The 24,148-nt window shown below is 42.2% G+C and overlaps 1 protein-coding gene across 4 annotated transcripts; it reads right to left on the bottom strand.

Moving 5' to 3' along the window:
• Positions 1-2,657: 2,657 nt before the first annotated feature.
• On the bottom strand, positions 2,658-23,759 carry Ppm1k (protein phosphatase, Mg2+/Mn2+ dependent 1K). 4 transcript variants are annotated; one of them, XM_036182624.1, is made up of 8 exons: positions 23,479-23,759; positions 19,189-19,327; positions 15,852-16,369; positions 13,932-14,032; positions 6,767-6,932; positions 6,117-6,261; positions 4,911-5,045; positions 2,658-3,601 (listed from the first exon to the last, which is right to left on the bottom strand). In XM_036182624.1, exons 3-8 carry the CDS (start codon positions 16,289-16,291, stop codon positions 3,470-3,472), a joined length of 1,119 nt encoding a protein of 372 aa, XP_036038517.1. In that variant the 5' UTR covers positions 16,292-16,369; positions 19,189-19,327; positions 23,479-23,759; the 3' UTR covers positions 2,658-3,469. The 4 variants fall into 4 exon arrangements, with proteins under 4 accessions (XP_036038517.1, XP_036038518.1, XP_036038516.1 ...); XM_036182625.1 differs by lacking the exon at positions 23,479-23,759 and adding an exon at positions 23,207-23,429; XM_036182623.1 differs by lacking the exon at positions 19,189-19,327.
• Positions 23,760-24,148: the final 389 nt, after the last annotated feature.

Here is a 24,148-nt window from a genome sequence, read left to right as displayed (position 1 = left end):
AAAGATTCTTTACACACTTTGCCAAACTCATACCCACATGGCAAAACTCCCAGCAAAATTCATGCTACAAAGTATGTGAGGACAGTCCCTTTCTTTCCACTGTCATACCATTTTCAACAACAGAGGCATGCATGTATACTTATCACTTAGGATTATAATAATATAGTCTTTAAATTATATTTTAATACTGAGAATTAGAAAATATAGACACATGTATTTTTTTTTTCATATTGACTTGTAGTTTTATTCAGATTTGATCTTAACAAATGTGTGTTAAGCAAGTCTGCAGGAAAGGATGCAGCCCAGCCCCTACGCAGACCAGCAGTACTTTCTATGCTTCATCAAGGATGAGTGGATTTTAAATTTCTTCCAGGTAAAGCTAGGCATGGAAACACATGCCTATAATCTCAGCACTCAGGAGGTTGAGAGGAGTCTGTCCAAACACACACACACACACACACACACACACACACACACACACACACACACACCAAACCTCACCACCAACACCAAAAATCTTTTCCAGACGAAACAGGACTAAGTGAACGCAAGGTCATGATCATCTACAGATTCCTCCTTGTCAAGTCCGGAATTCACCTCAATCTATCAATGACCCTCAAGCCTTTGAACTCCATGAGTACACTCTCAACCCTGTTTTCAAAGTTGAAAAAAAAAGGCATGGGGGAAGGGCCAGTAATGTACAGAATTCAGGTCAGAAATGGAGCCTACATACCAGAATGTCATTTTTGTGCTTGAAAATTTTGCTGTGCACGTGGTCTACAAGTTCTCCATGCTCTTGTTAAAAGTTATTTTTATAATTCTGTCCCCACACCTAATTCAACAAGAAAGCGTCTCAGCTCCACTAATCTTCCTGTACTTCTCCATTTCAGACAGTGAACACAGACTGGACTCTTTCCTGTGGATTTTGGTTGTCTCCTGAGTTTGGGGTCTTGCTTTGTAGCTCATAGCGAATTCAGGATTCCTCTGCCACAGCCTCCTACATGTTGGAACTGCACACACAAGCTAACACGCCTGGCAAATGTTTTCCTCCTTTCAACTAATGTCCATGAAAAGGCCTTAAATTGTTTATTGAGCCTGTTCTAACTAGCATAGGCAGGTAAAGTCAAAATGTATTTTCTTTCATTCCCCAACAAGAAGATGAGAAAATTTATTTTGGCACATCTTCTTTCTACTACATATTGAAAACAAAAGTTAAAGGAAGAAAACACATCAGACCTGAAAGCATGTATGTTTCATTATTTCTTTCTTGTTTCTGCCTCAAAATTCCATGTCATTCTTAACATTCCCTAATCTCTTCATATCTCATAATTTTATATTCAAATTATCACACAATGTGGCTACTTCTGTTCTTTGGTTATCCACATAAATTACACATAATATAACATCTCTTATAGCCATTTGTGGTTGATATTTGGTTTGGGGAGACAAGCTGGTACTGAGGCTTCCCCCCAAAGTTGTTATAGCACAGGCTGATCTCAAAGTCACCATCCTGGGTCTCTTACCTCCTCCTCCCAAGTCCTGAGATTATAGGTATAGGCCACCACATATGGCCCCCATATATATTTTTAATCCACAGTGATTGATCTACTAACAACCACTGATTCTTTACTACATAAAACCACTCAGTCTATTGAGTGTCCTTCAGGATAAATACATCAGTAATATAAAGCTAACTGATAAAGGCTCACAAGACTGTTCCCTTTAATTTTATATTATTTCAAAATATTTATACACTCATCACACATACACCAAATGTATACAGTTTGTGAAAATAAACTTTAGATTAATTCCAAACACACACATTTAAGGGTTCACAGTTTAACAGCAAATTTATATGCAGGTCAAAATGAGTATAATTTTACATTCCTAATTTATACAGCAAGCTGACGTGTTTGAATATCCTGTTTAAAAGATTTATTCTTCCTCATAAATCTCAGCAATGAGGAAAATGGAGACATAGACCTCAAGCTGTGTCTATAGCAGAATCAGTCATTGTACTATTATCTTTACTAACAAATGACCCAACCTTCTTACTAGGTGCACAAAAAGTGATATAAACATATTATACACAACACACAACAACAAACTTACATATCTCATCAACAAACACAAACACTGTCAGTATTTCACTGTATATGTTTTGATCCAAGAATCTATACACTGTCCTTAGGGAGATTAAGGAACTTTTGAAGCTCTATAGCATACTGAACTACAGAAAAATAGGAATGGATGGGGAAGGGGCTACAAATTGTTGAAATACACCAGAGAGCTGTTTACAAATATGTATACACTTTAGCCATATCTTTTGTCTGAAGAAATTTGTTTGTTTGTTTGTTTTTATTAATTTATTTATTTATTATGTATACAGCATGTATGACTGCAGGCCAGAAGAGGGTATCATATCTCATTACAGATGGTTGTGAGCCGCCATGTAGTTGCTGGGAATTGAACTCAGGACCTCTGGAAGAGCAGTCAGTGCTCTTAACCTCTGATACATCTCTCCAGCCCCAATACAGTTTTGTTTTGTGGTTTTTTGTTTTTGTTTGTTTGTTTGTTTGTTTGTTTGTTTCTGAGACAGGGTTTCTGTGTAGCTTTGTGCATTTCCTGGAACTTGCTTTGGAGACCGGGCTGGCCTCTTTTTTTGTTTTGTTTTGTTTTTTGCAGAGTTAAATTTACTAAGTGGTCCGGAGTATAGGATACAGCAACAGGGAAGGTTCCGGTTACTAATTTTCATTTTCACTCCTTGGTGCATTTATTAAAAATTAACACTGTGGGTATTCCTCCCTTGGAATTCCTGCATCTCCTGGGACAACTTTTCTTTAATAAATCTATGCTTGTTCAGCTCTAAAAAATTAAAAATGAAAACAAAAACATTTGTCAGTTGGAGCATCCTGCAGTCCCAGGTACCCAGGGAACAGAAGTAGGGGGACTGTTTGAACCCAGGAGTTCAAGGCCAGCCAGTGAGAACTGTTTTAAACAAAGAAAGAAAAAAAGAAACAGTTGCAAACAGCACATTGACTAGCTATCAACATTCAGAAAAGCCTGTCTAACTGAATTAAGAACAAAAATCATTAAACAGAAACTAGATCTGCCTGGTAATCGTAAGAATTAGAAAGCCCCAGATCCAATCTCTAGCATCACAAAACAAAATGCACAGATTTATCATTCATCAAGTATACCAAAACCACTTCCTCTTCCTCTCAGCTCCGAGTCTCACAAATTCTTCACAGCTTTGTCATGATGCTTACACAGAGCATGTACAGTTGAACATAATGATGATGCGGATTTATGAAAATACTACCCTGTACATGGCTGGTAAGCTTACACTGTATTGGGATCTATCAGGTCACAAGGACATACCAGAACAGGCGTCCTTGTGGGTATTACCAGTTTCTTGATATGCCCACTGACACATGGCTGCATAGGAACACTGAGTCCAGGCTGGCAATCAGGCCCATCGTCCGCTGGAGGCAAAGCTTCTGCTGAATGAGAAGTTTATTTCCGAGTTCTTGTACTTTCCCCAGGCACCAAAGGGCACCACCACTGCAGTACTGTTGTCTTCGGTACCATACTGTATTGCCTGCAGGTGCCGGAAGAAGAGGAGAGCAAAGAGCTGGAGTCACTGGACTTCTGTGCACACAGAGAGTAAGTACTCTGTCTCTCAAAAGCTAACTGGTTCTACACAGTGAACAAATGCAATCATCTAACAAGGTTTGTTTCAACCCTGTATCCATGTTCCATATGGTTATTATCTGCACATGCATAACAGTTGATCCAACTATTTCCTGTCCTCCACTGTAGCAATCTTGGCAATGGAAACACCAGTGAACTGAGACACACTGCTTAGCGGCTCCCAAAGAGGGTACACCTGAAACCCTTAGCATGGTGCCAATCATGGTAAGGCCTTAATAAATGCTAATGCTTACCAACAAAATTGCTGGTAGGAATTTAGCCCAAGAAATTAAAGAGCTTTGGAGAGGAATAAAAAAAAAAAAAAAGGTTTGTTTGAAAACACTGCTAAAAACATACCCCTTCGTATACTAACTTTAAATTTAAAATCTCAGAAACAGGTATGTACAAAGTTATGACAAAACTGTTTATAGTATTCCTTCTACAATGGTTAAGTGGGCATAAACTAAATTGCCTGCAGCAGGAGTGTAAATCACTTCTAGGGACCAGTTCAAATGGCTGAGGGCTAGAGTCAGTACTGTTCAGAATTGCTTGGGGTTATAATTAGCATCAAACAGATCAAAAGATCTCACAGCCTGAGGCTAAACAATATCTGGAATAAATAGCTTCAAGGAATGTAAAAGGTTTACAAACAAATCATAAGAGAAAAACTTGTTTAAAGTATATTAAGTATGTACCAAATGTACCATTATACTTACTATTTAGTTGTTAACCATTAAAATGGTGATAAAATAATAGGCAAAGAGGAAAAACAAACATGAAATATGAGTTTTAAAAGATTTATTTATTTATTATGTATACAGTGTTCTGTCCCCATGTCTGCCTGCAGGCCAGAAGAGGGCACCTGATCTCATTACAGATGGTTGTGAGCCACCATATGCTTGCTGGGAATTGAACTCAGGACCTCTGGAAGAGCAGCCAGTGCTCTTAACCTCTGGGCCATCTCTCCAGCCCCAAAATATGAATTATTAAAGTCCCATTCTAGAAGTTAATTCCACTAACAAAAAGATGCAAACTAAACAGTAGAAGCTCTGTTTTTCTCAAGGCTTTGTGCCTTGCTCAGTAGTAGAGTGCTCACTCAGTATTCAAGACCCTGTGTTCAAATTCACTGTAACCCTCAAGCTAAAACACTATACGCCTCCGCTATCCTTCATCCTCTTCTCTCTGGGAATTTCCCACCAGAAGCCCTGCCGAGTCACCTGCTCAGTCACAGCATGGGCTGCTTCATTCGGGTCGTGGCACTGGTTGACAAAGTCACAGATCTCCTGACTATTCACCATGAAGTTAATCCCATCTGTGGTGAGGACCAGGAAACTGTCATCCCCATGGTAGAGCTGCAACCAGAAGCCAACAACTGTGATTACAAACGAGCCTGTGCCTTCCAATGACTCAATCACTTAGAAACTGCATCTGTTTTGCAGAGTGGTCATCCGTGCCAGAGTTCACGGGCAAACAGAAAATGTAGCTGGGAATCAATACCACCCAGGATAAACCAAACTTTGACCAGAAATACTGAGAAAGAGGTCAGACAGTCCAATGTTGAGAGTCTGGACTTAAATGCTATTTCTATTATTTGGCTGGGTGAGTACACTTGATAGTGTGAGCCTTTGTATGCGTTAGCTTGTATCATTATTTCGATTTCCTTTTAAAGTGAAGATGGTTGTGTTTCTTTTGAACAGAGGCTGCCACAAAGCAAATCCTATATAAGTATTTGTTTCATAAAATGAATATAAGTGAGTTATCTTTTTTTTTTTCTTTTTGAGACAGGGTTTCTCTGTGTAACACTGGCTGTCCTGGAACTAGCTCAGTAGACCAGGCTGACTTCAAACTCACAAAGATCTGTCTGCCTCTGCCTCCCTGAGTCTAGGGATTAAAGGCATGCACCGCTGCCACCACTACCATCACCTGGAGTGAGGTATCCTTTTAAGGCCAGAAATCCTTCCTTGAATTCTGAACCTTCATGCCCTACCATTTGTGAAAGCCCACATTATACTGTGCTGACTCAGCTCCAGAGAAGCAAGCAGCAGGGCATGTATCATGTTGGGGTCGGTTCAGAGTAAAAGAGGCACCATGGTTTCCAAACACAAAGAAATGGCTGACTGAAGAGCTGAGCGGCAAAGGTAAGTCAAGATTAACTCCCAAGCTGAGAGAACGCCTCTGAATGACAAGCATTGGGAAAGGATGGGCCACAGAGCCCCTCTACCAGGGGAAAACAAAAGCCACAAGACTCCACCCTCCTCAGGCCAGAAACTAGCATCTTGCTTATAAGTTTATTCTTCATAAATAAATTAGTCCCCCTTTAAAAACGTATTTCCTTCAGGTAAATCTTCCAGGACAGCCAGCGGCCTGAGGTGAGTCACGAGTCATTCTCTGTGTATGAGTCAGTGTTTCTGACCCCTTCTTACCTTAATCCTTGTTGTCTCGGGTTCTGCTATTACACCACTGGCTTTAAGATCCAAATCTCCAATACTCCTTGTCATTGCAAGTCTGCCATTTACATGGGGCTGTCCCAAACTATTCCAAGATACAAACCCACCACATTTCTTGATCCTGGTTAAGAAAAAGTAAAATTGATAATAATGATGATGATGATGACAATGATATAGGACATTAAAGCTCTGGTTTAAATATCAGTTTTACTCATTGAAATTCGGAGCCTAGGATGTCAGCACCCATCTATTCCCCAGGAACTTAAATTTCGAGTTTAAGGAAAGCCTATGGTAAATGCCAAAACTTTTAAGTCCATAAATAAATAAGATAAAAATGACAGACTTAGGCCACACTGGTGTACACACCCTGATAACCCCAGCACTTGCCAGGCCCAGAAAGGAGAATACAGATGCAACACCAGACTGGGCTGCTCAGCGAGATCCAGTCTCAACAAACCCAAACCAACCAAAACAAGAAAATCTGGGCCAAGGTAGTGGCTATGCACAGCAGTGCTGGCAAAGAGGCCCTGGTGTTTTACACCAGCACAGGGAGGGAAAGGCCACATTCCGTTTCTATGGCAACTACAGCTGTCACCCCATAAGATGGCTGATCATGGGGGCAGTACCTTTCTTTCTCATCCTTTCTTTCTGGGGTATGGTCAGTGGTCAGCTTCATGGGTTTTCCTTTTCTACACAAAAGAGCCCGGCTGTCTCCAACACTGGCTACAACCAGTTCAATACCATCTCTCAACAAGGCGACTGTTGCAGTAGTCCCAGAGGTCAGGAGGCTTGCTGCAAATATTAGAAAATACAGTATCAGTTAGCGATAGAAGTGTTTGGGTATGGAATTTTTACTAAAAATAAAACAGTAGCATGATAGTTTAAGTCTGGCATGAACCATTTTAATTTAATAAGAAGTATGCAAATGAAAATGTCAACAAACTACGTAAGACCATGCAGAGAAATTATTATATAATTTAGTAACAAGGCTCATGCAAACAGAGAAGTCAGTAAACTAACGCGGTGTGCAAAGCATCGGTGTCTCCAAACAGTCTATATGTAAAAAGCAGGGCTGACTTAAACTCACAATGAGGATGCCTTCGTGTGCACAGCAGGCATGTCAAGACAAAACACGACCATGTCACTAATCTGGCTGCTATGATAGGATGGCAGATCTACTGGGCCCATTAGGTGAGCTGCCTTTCTAAAATCATGAGATTTGGATTATTCTCTTCTATTCCTCACTCCTGTCCAGTCAAAGTAGTACTAGTTAATAGATGAGGAGAGAAATGCCAAGCACAGACCATTTGCTCTTCAAGCACTATAGTGTACATTCTTACCTTCTAGAACCATGTCAATTTATGAACGTACACACACACACACACACACACACACACACACACACACACACACACACACGCTATAGCCCTCCTCCACTTAGATTATAGATCCGAGAAGTAAAGAATGAAATTCATTCCAGTTCCTCATCAACACGGCATACTTAACACTATTAGCATACTTAACAGCATCAGATCACAGAGTCTGCAGCCCAAAGCAGACCAGCATAGCCAGCTGCACCCCTGCAGCCTTCCCTGGGCCAGAATACGTCAGCAATATGCATCTTCTCTGCCATCAAGGAAAGGCCAGTGTTACCAGGCTTCAGGCTACCACTGCTTTTCTACCCAAGCCAACCATGTTTGTGTATCTTCCTTTGATTTACTCCAACATTATCTGTTCTGTGTTGTTTAACACTTACTAAAAATGTTGAAGGTGCACTGAGCCTTGTGGAACTGTGAACCAAAGAACACTACAGCAAGGTGGAAGAGGCTGAGAAGTAACTTACTGAAAGCAGGGATTACCTCTAGTAACATTGTTAACTCTTTAAAGCATTATCACAGTTTTAGTTGGATTGTTTTTTTTGATCTGGTAATGAGAGTTCCATATCCAATCACTTGACTGTTGCTCTCTGTAATATATGTAGAAAGCCTCCTGACCATCCAAAGGTGACTTACACTCTATAAGTTGATTTAGAAAACTGTAATTGATTTAATTGACAGTCAAGTTTTTACAAGATTTTGTTTAAAGACGACTTTTAAAACTTCACCAAATAATGTATTTTAGAGAGAGATGAGTACATACATTTTCCAGTCATTATATTAAAATGCCTGCTTTAATCAGAAAAGTAAGATGGGAAAGCATGGCTACAGTCTACTCAATCTGTTGTAGTCATGCTCAGTTTACTCTGTTGAGAAACAGCATCTACAGTGGCACTCTCTTTCCATTTATCTCTTGATTTTGGAACCATTTTGTCAAAGCAATGCTGTCATGCCACAGCAATGTTAAGATGTATGTCAGAGCATGGCATACAGGTTTTAGCACCAAGACTAGTGATGCTTATCTTACATGTCTTATAACTTTCGACTTGATTTAGATGTTAAGATGTATGTCAGTGCATGGCATACAGGTTTTAACACCAAGACTAGTGATATTATCTTACATGTCATAACTTTCAACTTGATTTAGTCAAGACTATACAACACAGTTCAATCAACTATATTACTCTCAAATGATTTTAAAAGGCAGGAAAGAGAAGACAGGCATTCCTTAGATGCTACCAGTCCAGGGGATTCTGAACTCTTCCCATCAGCTGTCAGCAACAGCTTTTTAGAAAGCGATCTTTAACTGAAGATGACAAAAGAATTAACATTGTAGAAATGCAATGTCAGTTTGGGTTGTAGGTCCCAGCTCTCCTCTCATCTCCGAATTTAAAAGAGCATGGGCGTTTTTCAACTCACCTTCCCAGTTTCAAAATCTCTGGACATATGGGGAAAGTTTCAAAACTAACTCGTGGACTTTGGCTTCCTTATGCATCTAAGAACATAAATAGTGAATCAGCACTTATTTCCATTCAACAGTTAACACAGAGGTCAAAAAGTCCCACTGTCTGCCCTAACAACAAAACTAGAAAACTAAGACAATTTTCAGTAAGTCTGAACACTCACTGGATACTTTCTACTGCAAGTTTTCTCAACTAACGGGCCACGGAGGAAGTGGGAACGCCCCAGGAGTTTAGACTAGAACTACTAGACTTTCAGCTGAGACAAAATTAAGCATCTCTCTTTCCACTGAAGCCCAGCCCACAGCGTCCACAGGCTCCAGGTCTAGAGCTGCCGAGCGGGCACAGTTCTCTGCCACAAACAACACACACAGAGGCAAATGGGAATCTCACCCAGAAATTACGCACAAACATAACAAACCTGCAACACAAAGGACAGCAGAGAAAGAGCTGCAAAACAAGGGGAAGGGCTTCTATTGGTGAAAATTTCACTCGCAAATCACATAATATTCCAGGAGATGCCAAATCAATGATTTCAAAACTCAGTAGCTTCAAGTTAATAGTATCTTTTTGTTGATCTGTTTTTTCCATTAGACTAACATTTCTCATAGTATTGTAACTCCAAGATAGAAAAAGCTTATATGCATATGCATTTGTACCAAAATACACCAATGGTAACACAGACATGTATCTGCATATGCATGCATGTGCACACACACACACACACACACACACACACACACACATACACTTAATCTTGAACACAGCAAAATCAATATTTTTATTGAGTCAGAAAAAAATGCACTGTAAATGTGATTCATAGCAGTATTAGAACTGTCCCCTAAACCAAATAATTTGTATTTGATAAGCAGTACATAGAGGATGTATGTGAACTATAGTTTACTAGCTAGTTTACTAGCTAACTGGGGTTTTAATATACATGGAGGAGCAGTCAAAGCACCTCCTACGCCAGAAACAGCACACAAGACATTTGTTCATAGCAACAATGCAGGAATTTAGTACAGGGAAGAACCGTTTTCAGGTGGATGGCTTAAATTGACTGTTTATGTGAAGGCCAGTGTGGCTCCTGAATGATACTGTGTTTATAACTTCATGTAATCATAAAAGGGTGTTTCTGCTGCTCTTCTCTTTCCCCAGTACTGCGGGCTGATAGAACAGAAGAAAAATAATCACAATTTGAACAGCAACAGAAAGAGTAAAGTCTGACACCATTCCCAGTGATTATTAAGTTGTGTAAATAATAATCCATATAATTCAACATTGTTGCAAAATTTATTAAAAATGGGTGCTCTTGACAAGTATGACTTGTGAACACCAAAGTCAAATTAACTACCTGAAGCAGTAACATAAGAACAACTCTTCAATGCTATTTTTTTTTTTTGTTTTGTTTTTTGTTTTTTGGTTTTTTTTTTGTTTTGTTTTGTTTTTCTGAGCTGAGGACCGAACCCAGGGCCTTGTGCTTGCCAGGCAAGCACTCTACCACTGAGCTAAATTCCCAGCCCTTCAATGCTGTTCTTATTTATTTTCTATTTGGTGGCCTCCGGCCTAAGAGGGGTCTTCAAAACTACAGCACAGGGCTGGAGGTGTGGCTCACTGGTAGACTCCTTGCCTAGCACACCCACAGCCCTGAATAATCCCAGCACAGAAGGCAAATTTGCCTTTACAGCTCACACTGTCTGAGAGTTCAGTTCTCTAGGGAGAGCCACATGTGACGAGCACAGAATCTAAAGCTCGAAGTGGTGCCCATCAGTACCTGCCACCGAGCTGAAGCAATTCCTCGTTCTGATCTCTTGTCCCTCAGGAGCGTGGCTGCTTTCAAAGCATAATCACTCTACAGTTGCAGCAGTCACGGGATAGACGGCCTCATCATCTGTGTTTTCTACCACCTGTTTGTTTTAAGTGGCTGTGTGGAAAAAATAAAAGGGTGGGGTATTTGAACTCACCGGCTGCTATAAATTGAATTTAAAATTCAGAGGGTGGTTTCAAAGGGTTGGAGATCTAGTTCAGTGGTAGAAGAGCACTTGTCTAGAATGTATGAGGTCCTTTAAAAAAGTAATCGCCACCCCCCCCACCCCCCCCCCCCCCCCCACCCCAGATCTCACAGGAAGGGCTCAAGAGAAGTGAAAGAAGGGCAGAAGCTAAGAGATGAGAAGCGACAGCAGGTAGAGAGGGCGACCGTGGTCCTATAGGATGTTGCTGGCTAGCCCTGGCTCTACACACACACACACACACACACACACACACACACACACTCATACACACACACACACACACACACACACACACTCATACACACACACCAAAAACAGTACTATCTACTTTTTTAAAAATGCAAAAATATTATTTCAATTCAATATTTCAATTAAAAATTTAAGTTTGGATAACTTTGAAACCTTAAGTGAGATAGGTCTAATTTTCCTTTAATCCAGTCCTGAAAGGCTAGCACACAGTATTCTGTCTTCAGTAACTTTAATTTGCCATCTGAAAGATATTTACAATCACATCTTTGAAATAGTCCCCAAACTCTGGCTTGTAAGAAGCATACAGTATTCACACCAGTACACAGAAACACCGTTCTAACACTTTTTAAACCCTACTTTGTCTCCTTATACTTTCCAGCAGTTCTTCATTAACAAGAATACATTTTAAGAATTTTTATGAAGTTCTGAGATTATCCCACAGGATGATAGAGCAACTAAATTAAGCAATATATCTTAATTTGGTTATTAGAAATAAATGGTATTTTATTTATTTAACAATTGGATTGTATGAGTCATTGAAAGGCTCTCTCTTTAAGACATCTAAGTAAAATGTTATAAATCCGAAGCCTCCTGAATTATAGTTATTAAAAATGAATGTTTTTAAATTCAACACCAAGTCTAATATTGATGGTTTTAATCACCAGCATTGATTATATCATTTTAAAAAAGCTTGATTGCACTCATGAAGGGTCAATGAATTTTAATGTTGGCCATGTGCCAATGTTCTTGAACATTGTGTTCTACAAACCATGGGCAGTAGTAAATGCAGCTGTTTGTAGAACAGCTGGGGCATAATCCTGATACTCCATCCCATAAACATTGGGTGATGATGCAGCCAGATTCACAGCCAACCTAGTAAAGGCTAAAAACGCACCAAATCAACTATTATAAAAATGCTGGGCGTAGTGGGGCATGCCTTTCTGAGTATGAGTGTGATCTACATAGTCAGTGCCAAGCCAGTCCGGGTTGCCTAATGAGACTCTGTCCCTACCCCCCAAAACTGAAACCACCAGAAAGTGTTTCACTTCCTCTTCGTGTGCTCTAGGCTTTAAGAGAACAAAAGCTAAATCTTAAGCAGAAACTTCACCCTCGGTCAACTCCTCACTTAAAGAAGGGAGTGGAACCTTGGAGGGAGTGGTGTCAAAGAAAGAAGACAGAATGGGTGACACTACAGTTCTCATGATGAGCAGGAAGGTGCTGGAGAAGTAGCTCAGTGATACAGAGCTTGCTGGCCTAGCATTTTCCAAAGCCTTGGGTTCGCCAGGGATGCGGGTGGGGAGGTGGATACTGAAGTGGAACACTCAGCTATCCGGGGGTCCCCTTCCCCCTCTCTTCTTATTAAATACACACACGAAGACGGCCCTGATCTCAACTAACCATGTCTTCCCCTGGAGTTGCAGCTCCTCCTGTGTGAAATGGAGAGAATTTCCATCCCCCTGAAAATGGCATCCCTGTGGTGTGGTGCACTTTCTTATTAAAGGAAAAGACGGAACTAAGAGCAACATCCTGCTCCCAGTCAGTTGGGAGGCAGACTTCACATGGCTACTGCAGAAGTTATCAACGCTGACTCGATTAGAAATACATTTTTGGTGAGCGAAGTAGGAAATATTGGACATATTTTCTGAAATTATTTTCATAAACTTAGTCAAAACAGAAACATTTACTTTTAAAACTTATACCTAGTCCACAAGTTTTTTTTTTTTTTTAATTCACTTGCCATGCCCTTCCTTACACTTGACAGAAACAAACATCACTAGTTGCCTTAGGAAATCTGCAAGATTGAGAAAGAGAAGACCACTACCTCCCTCCCGACTGTACTAATGGATGCCAATTAGCCATTTTCTATCATACTTAAGACCTATTGCTAACATTCTTCTTTTTAAAAAACACATATTCAAGCCGGGCAGTTGTGGCGCACGCCTGTAATCCCAGCACTCTGGAGGCAGAGGCAGGCGGATCTCTGTGAGTTCGAGACCAGCGTGATCTACAGAGCTAGTCCAGGACAGGCTCCAAAGCTACAGAGAAACCTTGTCTCAAAAAACAAAAAAACAAAACAACAACAACAAAAATACATATCCATTTATTTTGTATGTGCATGCATTTGTTTTTAAGTGTATGCAGACATGCTAGAGCATATGTGTGAAGGCCAGAAGTTTAACATATGGAATCACTGCTCTCTTTTCTCCATGTGGGTCTTGGGGCTAGAGCTCAGGTGGTGAAGCTTGGTGGCAGGTGCCTTTACCCACTGAACCATCTCTTTGATCCCCCACAGTAAATGCTGTACAATTATCAACCTTGCAGATGTAATTATCCTGTAGTGTTTACACTAGTGGTGTGACAGGGGCATGAGATCCACTTAGTATGGACATCTTGTCCATAAAAATATAAATCAAATAGATTGAAACACTTTAAATAATCTTTGTAAAATGGAAATTTAGTAACTGAACCATTTTGGAGCTTCCCCTTCTGAAAGGTCATTATCAAACATAACAGTGGGACACTGACATCAGTGCAGATTCTAAACAGCATTGAAAATGATTCTTTGTATAAAGTTATTTCTATAATAACTCCCCACAAGTAAATATGCAATAAGACGCCCACCACCAAAGGCCTTCACTGTTACTCTTTCCCCACCCATCCTGGAGGCTCTGAGGCATGCCATGGCTCACTTACCATCAGCAGACAGGTGGGCATAACTTGAAAAGGCTTTATCTATTTCTAGAAAGGCCAAGGTCAGTACAGTTTCCAAGTCTTTCTCCCGAGGAAGCAAATCCCTTTGTGGAGGAAAGAAAGCTGTGATCATTCAGCAATAGTTTTCTGTTCTCACAGTCCTCCAGCAGTCACTCTGCACAACAGACCTCATGGCTCTCCTCTCAGACACCTTTGCTGAAGATCCAAGGGTTATTGACCCCTGAAGGATCATGAAGTGTGACATTCTTGGGCTGAGGATCATGCCATCATGCCCTGGGTATGCGGTGCTGGAGATGTAACTCGGGGCTTCCTGCAAGCTAGGACTAACTGAGCTACATCAAACCTGTGGCTTTTGAAAGGCATGAAGATATAAGTCTGAGGAAGTGGTGCTGGTGGTCTTCCTGCAAGGCTAAGACTTAAAAGGTGAGGGTAGGAGGACCAGGAGTTCAAGGTCACCCTTGTTTTTTATAGTTGGTTCTGGACCAGTCTAGGATATGTCAGTCTATCTAAGAAAAACAAACAAGGCTGTCTGAAGATATAGTTAAGTGGCTGGGCCTTTGCCTCACATGGAAAAGAGAGAGACAGAGACAGAGAAACAGAGAGGCAGAAAGCTTCAGCACCTTATCCTTTGAGCCATCTCACAATCCCCAAGTCCTGTTCTTAAAGAATTCTCAATAGTGCAATGCTGATTGGTTACAAGGTCCTTCATATCCACTTAAATCACTGCGTTTGTAGCATGAAGTAAATCATGCAAAAATCAACTGACAAACTCACAACTACCTTTAACTATACACCGGAAGGTAAAACAATAGCCCATGGTCATAAATGCCACACTGTCTCCTTTCTTTAATTCTAGAAACTGTGATTCTCAAAAACATAGTAAATGTGGTGGTTTGAATGAGACCAGCTCCCACAGGCTCATGTGTCTGAATGCCTGGTCCCCAGCTCGTGGAACTGTTTGGGAAGGATTAGGAGGTGTGGCCTAGCTGGAGGTGGTATGTCACTGGAGTGGGCTTTGAGGTTTCAAAAACACACACCATTTCCATTTAGCCAACTGGCTTGCTCTCTCTCTCTCCCTCTCTCCCTCTCTCCTTCTCTGCTCCTGTCTATGGATAAGGATATAATCTCTCAGCTACTGCTCCAGCACCATGCCTGTCTGCCTGTTGCCATGCTCCTCACCATGATGGTCATGGACTCCAACTTTTTGAAACTGTAAACAAGCCCCCAGTAAACTTTCTTTTATAAGTTGCCTTGGTCACTATGTGTCTTCACAGAAAAGTAACTAAGGCAGTAAGTCAACCTTCCTGTGCTGACAAGAGTAAATACTTCCTCAGGACCACAGAGGTATAGCTCCAAGGGCAAAGTGTTTATTGTACAAACATGAAGACCTGTGTTCAAATCCCTAGGTTCCATGTAAAGACAACATATGACTTTACACTGAACCCCATGAGGGGCTCATGGGCCAACTAATCTAGCCAAAACTGTGTGAACTCCAGGTTCAGTAAGAGACCCTATCTCAAAATGTAAGATGGAGAATGATATAGAAAGACACTAATGTTGACCTCTGGCCTCCACACGCAGATGAGTACATACACATATGCATGCACACAATACACACACACACACACACACACACACACACACACACACACGAGTAAAATTTCTTACAAGTTATCTTTGTACTTTTTAATTTACTTGAAATGGTAATCTATGGAGGTAGATTCTGAAACACATCTCTGAAATGGAGATAATCTCCAACTATAAATGTCACATTGACATGCTCACTGATGGAGCGGCATGTAACCACTCCAGTAATTTGGGTCTACACTGGTCCACAGCCAAAGGGAGAATATTTCAAGAGAATGCCTAGGGGAACCACAAAACCAAGGTGATGATACATACATTACACATTTTTCCATGTGCGTGTGACAGAAGTCAGCAGCTGCAGGTCCCCCGTGCCCATCATACACTGCAAAGTACAGCACCTCTTCAGTCAGCTGTGCGAACCCAAATCGATCTTCATTTTCTTTCCGTTTGCCAATGAGGGAGGCACAGCCCACATTCTCCAGGCTAATTTTGGGAATTGGCTTGCCATACTTGATGCTAGGCGGCAGCAAAATTGGCTCGTCAATGCGGTTGTCCCAGATCCCAAAATTGTCCCAAGTGGCTGGCTGCCCACTGCCGTCTGGGTCAAACCGAGAACACCTGGGTTCCGAAGTGGAGCTGTAGCAGGCAGGAGTCACCTGCCTGTTGTCCTGCAGGAGAACAGAGCTTAGCAGCACTCTCTTCTTCACCTGGCTCCCTCCACTTCTCACCAAGGTAACTAAGGCCGCTGATAACATAATGCAATGCCAAAGGCCTCAGTCACAGGGAAAGACAAATAGGGCAACAGCCAAATTTCTTGAAGAAAATTGATGTGCCTGGGGTGGGAGCAAAAAGTCACAGTTAGTAATTCAAAACACTGCTAATACATCATCAGAAACAAAAGCCATGAAGGGTATGACATTGTGTGTGTGTGTGTGTGTTAGGAACCCTACATCCTATTCTTGAGAATGCTGGATTAAAATTTACCTACCACCTTCATGGTGTTTGAATTCTATAAACATTTGACAATATGTACATACAAACAACACACGTATCTCCGATTTAACCTGCCATCACTTAGGGATCTTGTTAAAATTAACATTTTGATTCAGCTGGTATGAAGTAAGGCCACACTGTACACTTCTACTCAGCTGTGGTTACACATATGCTGGTCATCAGGTCACACTTTGTAAGTAAATATCCTTTCTTCACAAACTCAGTTGTTCTGAAGACAAGATAATGTAAATGTCAACAGTAACAACAACCTCTCCTTAGGAAATAAATAGAAAAAAATAGTGGGTTACTACAATATTTACAATAATTTTGTACTCAAAGAGTAGCCAAGCTTTAACAAAGACACAATTTTGGATCAGAGTTTCCTTTTTACTTAATATTTCTATTCATTCTTTAAGAATTTCATAGTGTATTTTTGTCATAGTCACCCCCAACTCTTCCTACCGATGAATGCCTCCAAGGTCCACCCTACTTCCTACCTCCACTCTTCATGTCCTGTTTAAAAAATAACCCATCAACTCCAAATTGAGCTGCCTAAGTACTTCTGGGTGTGGGACCATTGGCTGGTGCACAGTTGACCTACCAGGAGCCACACTCTTCACCTGACTCCCCCTTTCCCAGAAACCATCTATTGTCCATAGGTCCTCAGCTGGGGACTCAAGCACCCCTTCCCACTCCATACTAGAATGCCGACTGGCTCTTACGCAGGCGACTGCAGCTGTTCTGAGTTCCTGGGTTCAGCAGACCTGTCATATACAGACAACACTACTCCACTCTCGTCCCTTGTCCCCAACAGTGGCACCTTGCTCTTATGATCTTCCCACTTCCTCTTCTGACATGAGCCTTGGAGAAGGGGTGTGATATGGAAGTCAAATCTGAGTCTCACAATCTATTAACTACTTAACTTTGCTTTTTACATTAGAATGGTTAATGTAAATTGGTTCATGTAAACACCCTCCAGCAAAACAGGCCAGTTCCAATGGTGTTTCTGTGGTAGATGCTCATGAAGAGGATGAATGAGGAATTGGGCATGTGTTCCATACATTTACATTAACAATGTAGCTCTCCTTTCCTCCACTGCCAACAGCTCATCAATACCCAAGACAAGAAGACTCTGCCTCTTTTTCTTCTAAACAGGGACTCACTATGCAGCCCTAGCTGGCCTGGAATTCACTATGTATACCAGGATGGCCTTGAACTTACAGGGTTCACCTTCCTCTGCCTCCTGACGAAGTGATTAAAGGTGTATGCTACCACACTTAGGCAAAGTCTGCATTTCTTGAAAACCATTATTCTGCATTCCTACTTAAACCCAATCCTAAAACCTTTCTTGGCATCAAGAGGAATTATCAGGGCGTTCTCATAGCCCTGTGGGTGGGGTTGTGTTTCCAACAGTTTACCATACATACCAAGTTCTAAGCAGAGACTCAGCTGCACAGCACTTCGCTCTGTTATTTTACAAATGAAAAACTAACTAGTTCATGATGCTAAGATTTGACAATGCTGGAAGAAGGTATTACATTATTCTCAACTGTCTGTAGCGGCTTGTGTCTGTAGTCCTAGCTTACTGAGTAAGAAGGATCATTTTCATCCAGTTCAGATTAGTCTAGGAAACACAGTGGAACACTGTTTCAAATAAACAATCAAAATTATTTCACAATTAAAAATGAATTTAAAAAAAAATCTCTCACTTCAGGCCCTGTGGATATGACTGAATGCATCAGCATTCACAAAAAAAAAAAAAAAAAAAAAAAAAAAAAAGCCAGTTGGAGTCCATATACACAGGAATGCCTTACAAATTTTAAACAATAACTTTCAGAAGAATTTTTGGGAAGTCAGTTTAGCTAAGGGTGGGGAGGGCTATTATCCTGTTCAGCAGGTAAAACAGTCAAAGAGAGAAAGCAATACGAACAAACTCCTTTAGAAATCATGATGAGGATGGGAGCTAGGGGTAGGGAGAGGGATATAATTAACACTAAGGATGTTTGAAAAAGCCATATAAGTTGCCTAATACGTATACATATAATATCCTCTGAGGGTCAGGGAGAGAAGGAGAAAAAGACCATACACAGGAGATGATGCTCCTTCTGGAAGCCATAAGTGAGCCAAAAAAAAAGTCCACTGCCAGGTGTAGAATACCTTTCCCCAGCTGTCAGTAAGGGGTGTACCAGAAGCTCTATAAACAGCACAGGCTACTGTGATCGCTCTTGCTTGTGCACTAGAACTATATGGTAAGACCCCATTTCTGAATCCACTCACCACACACTTTGTCCGCAGAGACTGCCGTGTAAATTCCTATCTCTATACCCACAGTGCAGCTTTCAGACCTCATCGATGGTTCTTTGTGTGTGGACTGTGATTAATGCAGAAACTCAAAACTGACCCAAATGAGGAGAATAGGTGTTTGGAGAGTACTCGGACGAAAATGCTTACACCTCTTCCCTGAAGGCTCAGGGGCCATCTAAGAAGATGGAGCAGAAAGATATAGGAGGCCCCAGCAGGGAAGAGTGGCAGGAAACTGTCTTCTCAGCTTGACAACACTACTGCACTCTGGAACTCACAACAGCTGTGGGGGCCTGCACAAGACCAAACCAGTCAACATTCTGGGATGAAAGGGTTTACAGGTACTCCCGCAACTCACCCCTGAGGTGCTATGGACAGCTGATGGGTGCTTGGAGAGGGAGAGCCAGTTTGTCTTTAGAGGTGTAGAAACTGGTTGGTTGTCTATGTTCAGGAAGGCCACACATCCATGAATAGACGGGTGATATAAGTTGGAAACACTGGTCAAGGGGGGAAAAGACAAAAATGTGAAAGTGGGGATTGTGGAGTAGGTTTTAGAGGAGTTAGGAGAAGAGTGTGTGTGGGGTGTAATCAAAATACACTGTCTGAAATTCTTAAAAAAAAAAAAAAAGAAATGAAAATATTTTGACCAAATTTTGAGATACACAGAGAACTGGTAGTACATATGCTTGAGTGTCTCTGTGAGGATGTTTTCAGAGACCATGAGATACGAGTTAGTGGTCGGTCAGCAAAGGGAGGGCAAAAGACTCAAAAGAGTTTGCTGAGGTGACTTTAGTTCCTGCGCACGTACTTAGCAGGTACGCACCCACTGTAAAGTTACAGGACAGCAGACAAATGACTCAAGGTTTCAAACAGCTCTTCTAGGATTCTCTTACCCACTCCCCCTCTTATGCTTCTCTCTAACTCTCAAAATAAATAAAACGATAAACACAGCTACATTCTCATTAAAGAACAAATAGTCACAAGATATATTACTGAATAACAAAAGTGGACAGTTCCTTTGAGCCTATATAATCTAATATTTATCATCAATTTCGACCTTCCAGCCTATTATCAACACTTCAGAAAATCAGCAGAGCAGATACAGAGAAAAACCTGCTGGAGAGCATTTTGCTGGCCAAGAATCAGAGTGAGCAGATACAGAACTAGGTCAGCACCACCTAGGCAAACAGACTTAAGTGGTTCCACCTCCTTTGCCAGCCACACCAACACTAAACCACAGAGATCCCTTTTAGAGCCTCAAGAAAAGTATTCAAAGGCAACGTGTGCTCCCAAGCTACATGACAACTCTGAGTTAAACCTGCACACAACCCAGAGGTGTAGCTTAATGGTGCAGCCCAGTTCTTAGCATGCATAAGACCCTCAATTCAAAATCTAACCAGCCCCCAAACGAAGACAAAAAACGTCTAGAGAAAAACAAACATCCTCATCCCAAACCAAACAGAGCTCTGTACATCCAGAAAGACATCCCCTGCTTCCAGTTTGGAAAAAACCATCATCAGCCGCAGAGATCTTGGAATGCCTGCAGAAATGACCATGAACTGAAGAGCAGATGAGGGGAGAGAAAGGGAAGTGTGAAAGACGTAAACACGTAAAACAACAGCAAATTACAAACAACACAAAACAACAACAAAACTAAACAAACAAACACAACAGCAACAACAACAAAAAATGGTTCCTTTAAACAGACGGAGAACAACCTGACAAACACCTAAGCTTTCTCTCAGTTTCTCAGACCAGCAAGGAACCGTGAGCTGGGATAAGCTTATCAGTTTGTCCACTAAGAAGCAGTTACTTAGCACGTTGTTACTAATCAGGGAGAAATACATAAATCTGCAGATTAGAAACCTAAGCTAACAAATGCTAGTTAACCATTTAAACAACTATATGTAATCTTTCAAAGTGAAAGATTATTTCCCTTTATTGCTTTCACTACACAAAAATGTCCCAGAAAAGTCAAAGGAATACAAAGCATATCACAAATGCATAAGACATATTCTACTAACAATAAAGAAACTTTAAACTATGGTAAGGAAGAAAATAAAAATAAACAATTTGCTTGGAATCCTAGATATATGAAATAACAATCTAAAATGTATTGGTAATTGTACATAAGAGGGGTGGGGGGACTCTTGCCTGAACTTAGTATTTCAAATTCTTTATTTCCCAATCGAAACAAAAATGTATGTATCACAACTTAATAGCTTCAGTCTTTAAAACTATATGTGTGCATGCACAAAATTAAAAACACCTTACTATTCTGGCTATTATAAATAAACATCTGAAAATAGGCCTTTTCACTATTTCCACAATGATTTGTGTGACTAAGCCTTTCTCCCTACCTTCCTCTTCAACCTGACACTTAACACGGACAGGAAAGAAAGGAGGGAAGAGGTAACACTGCGATGCTAGAACAAAGTTATCCCCAGTGAGGAATTCAGTCTGGCAGGAATCTCAGCCAAAGGGGTTAACGAAGCTGTGAGATGTCATAGGCACAGAGTCTCTTCCAGAAGGCACTGGTGAAACTCGCTTCCACAAAGCAGCAATCACGGCAAGACAGGAGCTTTGCGGGGTGGTCCACCCCCAGAATCTCAACACTTAGGGGGTGGAGACAGGAGCAACCAGGAGTTAAACAAACGCCAGTCTGAGATTATGTGAGACCCTGTCCCAACAACAAAAACATCAGGATTGAAAAATACACCTGCCTTGTAAACTTTTGTAACCACCCTTTGATTGTAAAGCCCAAGGACCCGTAGACACAGCTGCAAGACAGCGGCATTCAAAGTTCTCCGACTTTATTCTCACCCAGCAGTTTAACGCCCAGAGCTGTTCCATTTTATTTTTGGAAAAAGGAGGCACTATCTCTATAGCGGGTTTTGGCACTGGGAATTGAGTTCAACTGCTGCGGAATGTCAAAAACAGTTCAAAGGGGAAATTCACTTCTACCACTTGGAGCAAGCATCTGGCAGAATTGGGCGTTCTGGCAATCAGCAGTACTGATAAGGCTTAGATTTTCCTCTCTCCAGGAACCGTGAAGTAACTAACTAAAGTGGCACTTTGGTATCTTCCCATAATGGAAACACAAGGTAGCTTTTTACTGTTTTTTCATTTTATTTATTTACTTGTGTGTAAAGGGGTGCAGCCAGTGCCAGCCGGCACAGGTCGGAGGACACCTTGTAGGTGGTGCGCCTTCTCTGGTGCTAGAACTCCAGCGGCAAGCATGGCAGCAGGCAACTTTACCGGTCAAGGCCAAGCGACATCACCAGCCCGATTTTTAATATTCTTAAACTCCAAATTTCTTTATCATCGTCACTAACGAAAACCCACTACACCCCGGTAAACAACTAAAATCATCTGAAAACCTCTGAAATGTATTTTAGCAAATCTGCACTCCGTGACTTAAAGGCAATGTATCATTACCGTCAGTGAGCTTCGGGTGTATGTGAGCCTCGGTTTAGACATGTGAACTGAGATTAGTAATGAAAAGTACTTATTACTCAGTTTTGTGAAAGGGGTTCTGATGTTGTCAAGGAAAAAGAGACTCGGGTTGCAAGAAAAACAGTTATTAACAAGAACTCATTATCCAAAGCTTCCGTATCCAATGACGTTTGTCATACAGTGAGTGGTGCTCTGGTTTCCAATTTCTACAAGCTACAACACACACTGGCAGGGCAACACCCTCCCTCCCGCGCAGCCCAGCAGACTCAGGCGGCCCAACTGTTTTCTTCCTGGGTACAGGTCCTTTAGAGGCCACCTTTGCTCTCCCCATCTGGGGCACCTGGGCTGGGGGTGGAGGGCTTCGCTGTTACTATTCCTCCGACTCCTACAACGAAAACACCGGCAGAGCTGCTGAGACTCCAAATGTCCTAGCTGTTTCTACCCAGAGCCTTATCTTTGTCTCCTCCGGGTGAATTAGCTCATCTACAGAAAGCGGCTGCGGAAACAGGCACCCCGAGCAAACATAGCTTTAAGACACAGAGCTCTCCTAGCAAAGCGCAACACAAGCCCACAGATCCAAACTACTGGGGCTTCGCGATCCTTCTCTACACCCATCTCCTTACAAGGCCCGCTGGACACGGTCCTGAGCTAGTTTGCTGGCCTTGACCGAAGCCGGACCGCTGCAGAACTGCTGCAGGACAACATCCTCCGGCTAGAGCCGCCCAGCAGATCTCGGGGCACCCCCCGGGTCTTCAGGCCGGGGAACAGGTCCCACAGTGGCCATGCCTGCTCTCCTCCCGCTGGCCCGCACCTGGGGGGCCTCGCTGCGAGGAATCCAGGGCCGCTTCTGTTTCCCCCACTTTCTCTGTCCTTCCCACCGACCCTGCCTATCCTACTAGCCCCGCTCCGGCGCCGCTCACTTCCAGCCTGAGGTCAAGTTCAAGGCCGACCGTGGTAGCATCCGCCCGGGCGCAGCGGCGGTGGGCCTCGGCGGGAATAGCTGCTCTCCACCTCGCACACAGAGCCCGGGGAAATGCGCGTGGGGCTCGGCCTCAGACGGTGGAAGCTGCGGGAACCCATCCCATATTTCTCCGCCTTCCTGGTCCTCCTTTAACGCTCCATTCCGAGGACCGCCAATAGATTCTCGTCAACAACCTAGGGAATGAGCGAATTTAACTCTTCAGGCTCTTACCTCGTGATGGCTATGTGTCTGTAAATTTCTTACTTGGCTAATGGGAGGAAAGGGAAGGATTTCTTGGATGATATATAAGACTGACTTCTCTTGTTGATTCCGATCTCCAGAGCAAGCAATTAGGGAAGCCACAATCTCCTCTCTGGAAATGCTCGAAAAATTTTTTTCCGCTGCTGGCCAAATGGAGACCCGGAGGAGTTTGTTCCTGATGATTGATGGCAACTCCGACCAGTTGGTGCTCTGCAAGGCTCTCTGCCTGCCCTCAGTCTCAGCCAATCATAGATCTAGATGGGAACGAGCCTCCTGCACGGGCAATTTGACCTCCCAGACTGCCAACTGAGCGTAGCAGAGCGACTGTAGATTGAGCCAGTAGCTGCTAGACATGGCGCCCCGCCCTCCCGAGGTGGCCTGGGATCAGAAGTGCCAGGGATCTTGCTCTTTGCCAGCCAGGGGAGGAAGGAGTGTTGCTTCGGCCAGAGGTATCTTGGCTATGACCCAAGAAAATCCAGAACAGGACAGCCACGCCCTTGTACGTCTTCCATTTTTCTTGCTCGCTCTTTGACAAATCACAGAGCTGTGTTCTTCGGGCTGCACTAACAGGCATCTTGGGATGGTTTGCAATGGTCCTGCATGCCAAAAGGATGTCCATCTTTGTGAGGGAAGCATTGCC

Source organism: Onychomys torridus, chromosome 3 (genome assembly GCF_903995425.1).
Source record: "Onychomys torridus chromosome 3, mOncTor1.1, whole genome shotgun sequence".
Classification (NCBI taxonomy): domain Eukaryota; kingdom Metazoa; phylum Chordata; class Mammalia; order Rodentia; family Cricetidae; genus Onychomys; species Onychomys torridus.
This window is presented reverse-complemented; position numbering and strand designations above follow the sequence as displayed.

Excerpts from the sequence above, each read along its gene's own strand:
- Ppm1k (XM_036182624.1), bottom strand. The coding sequence starts at position 16,291 with ATGTTATCAGCGGCCTTAGTTACCTTGGTGAGAAGTGGAGGGAGCCAG. Across the intron at positions 6,933-13,931 it reads TGCCCACCTGTCTGCTGATG|CAAGCCTCCTGACCTCTGGG; the intron begins GTAAGTGAGCCA and ends TAATATTTGCAG. Across the intron at positions 3,602-4,910 it reads CCCATGCTGTGACTGAGCAG|GCAATACAGTATGGTACCGA; the intron begins GTGACTCGGCAG and ends CGGCACCTGCAG.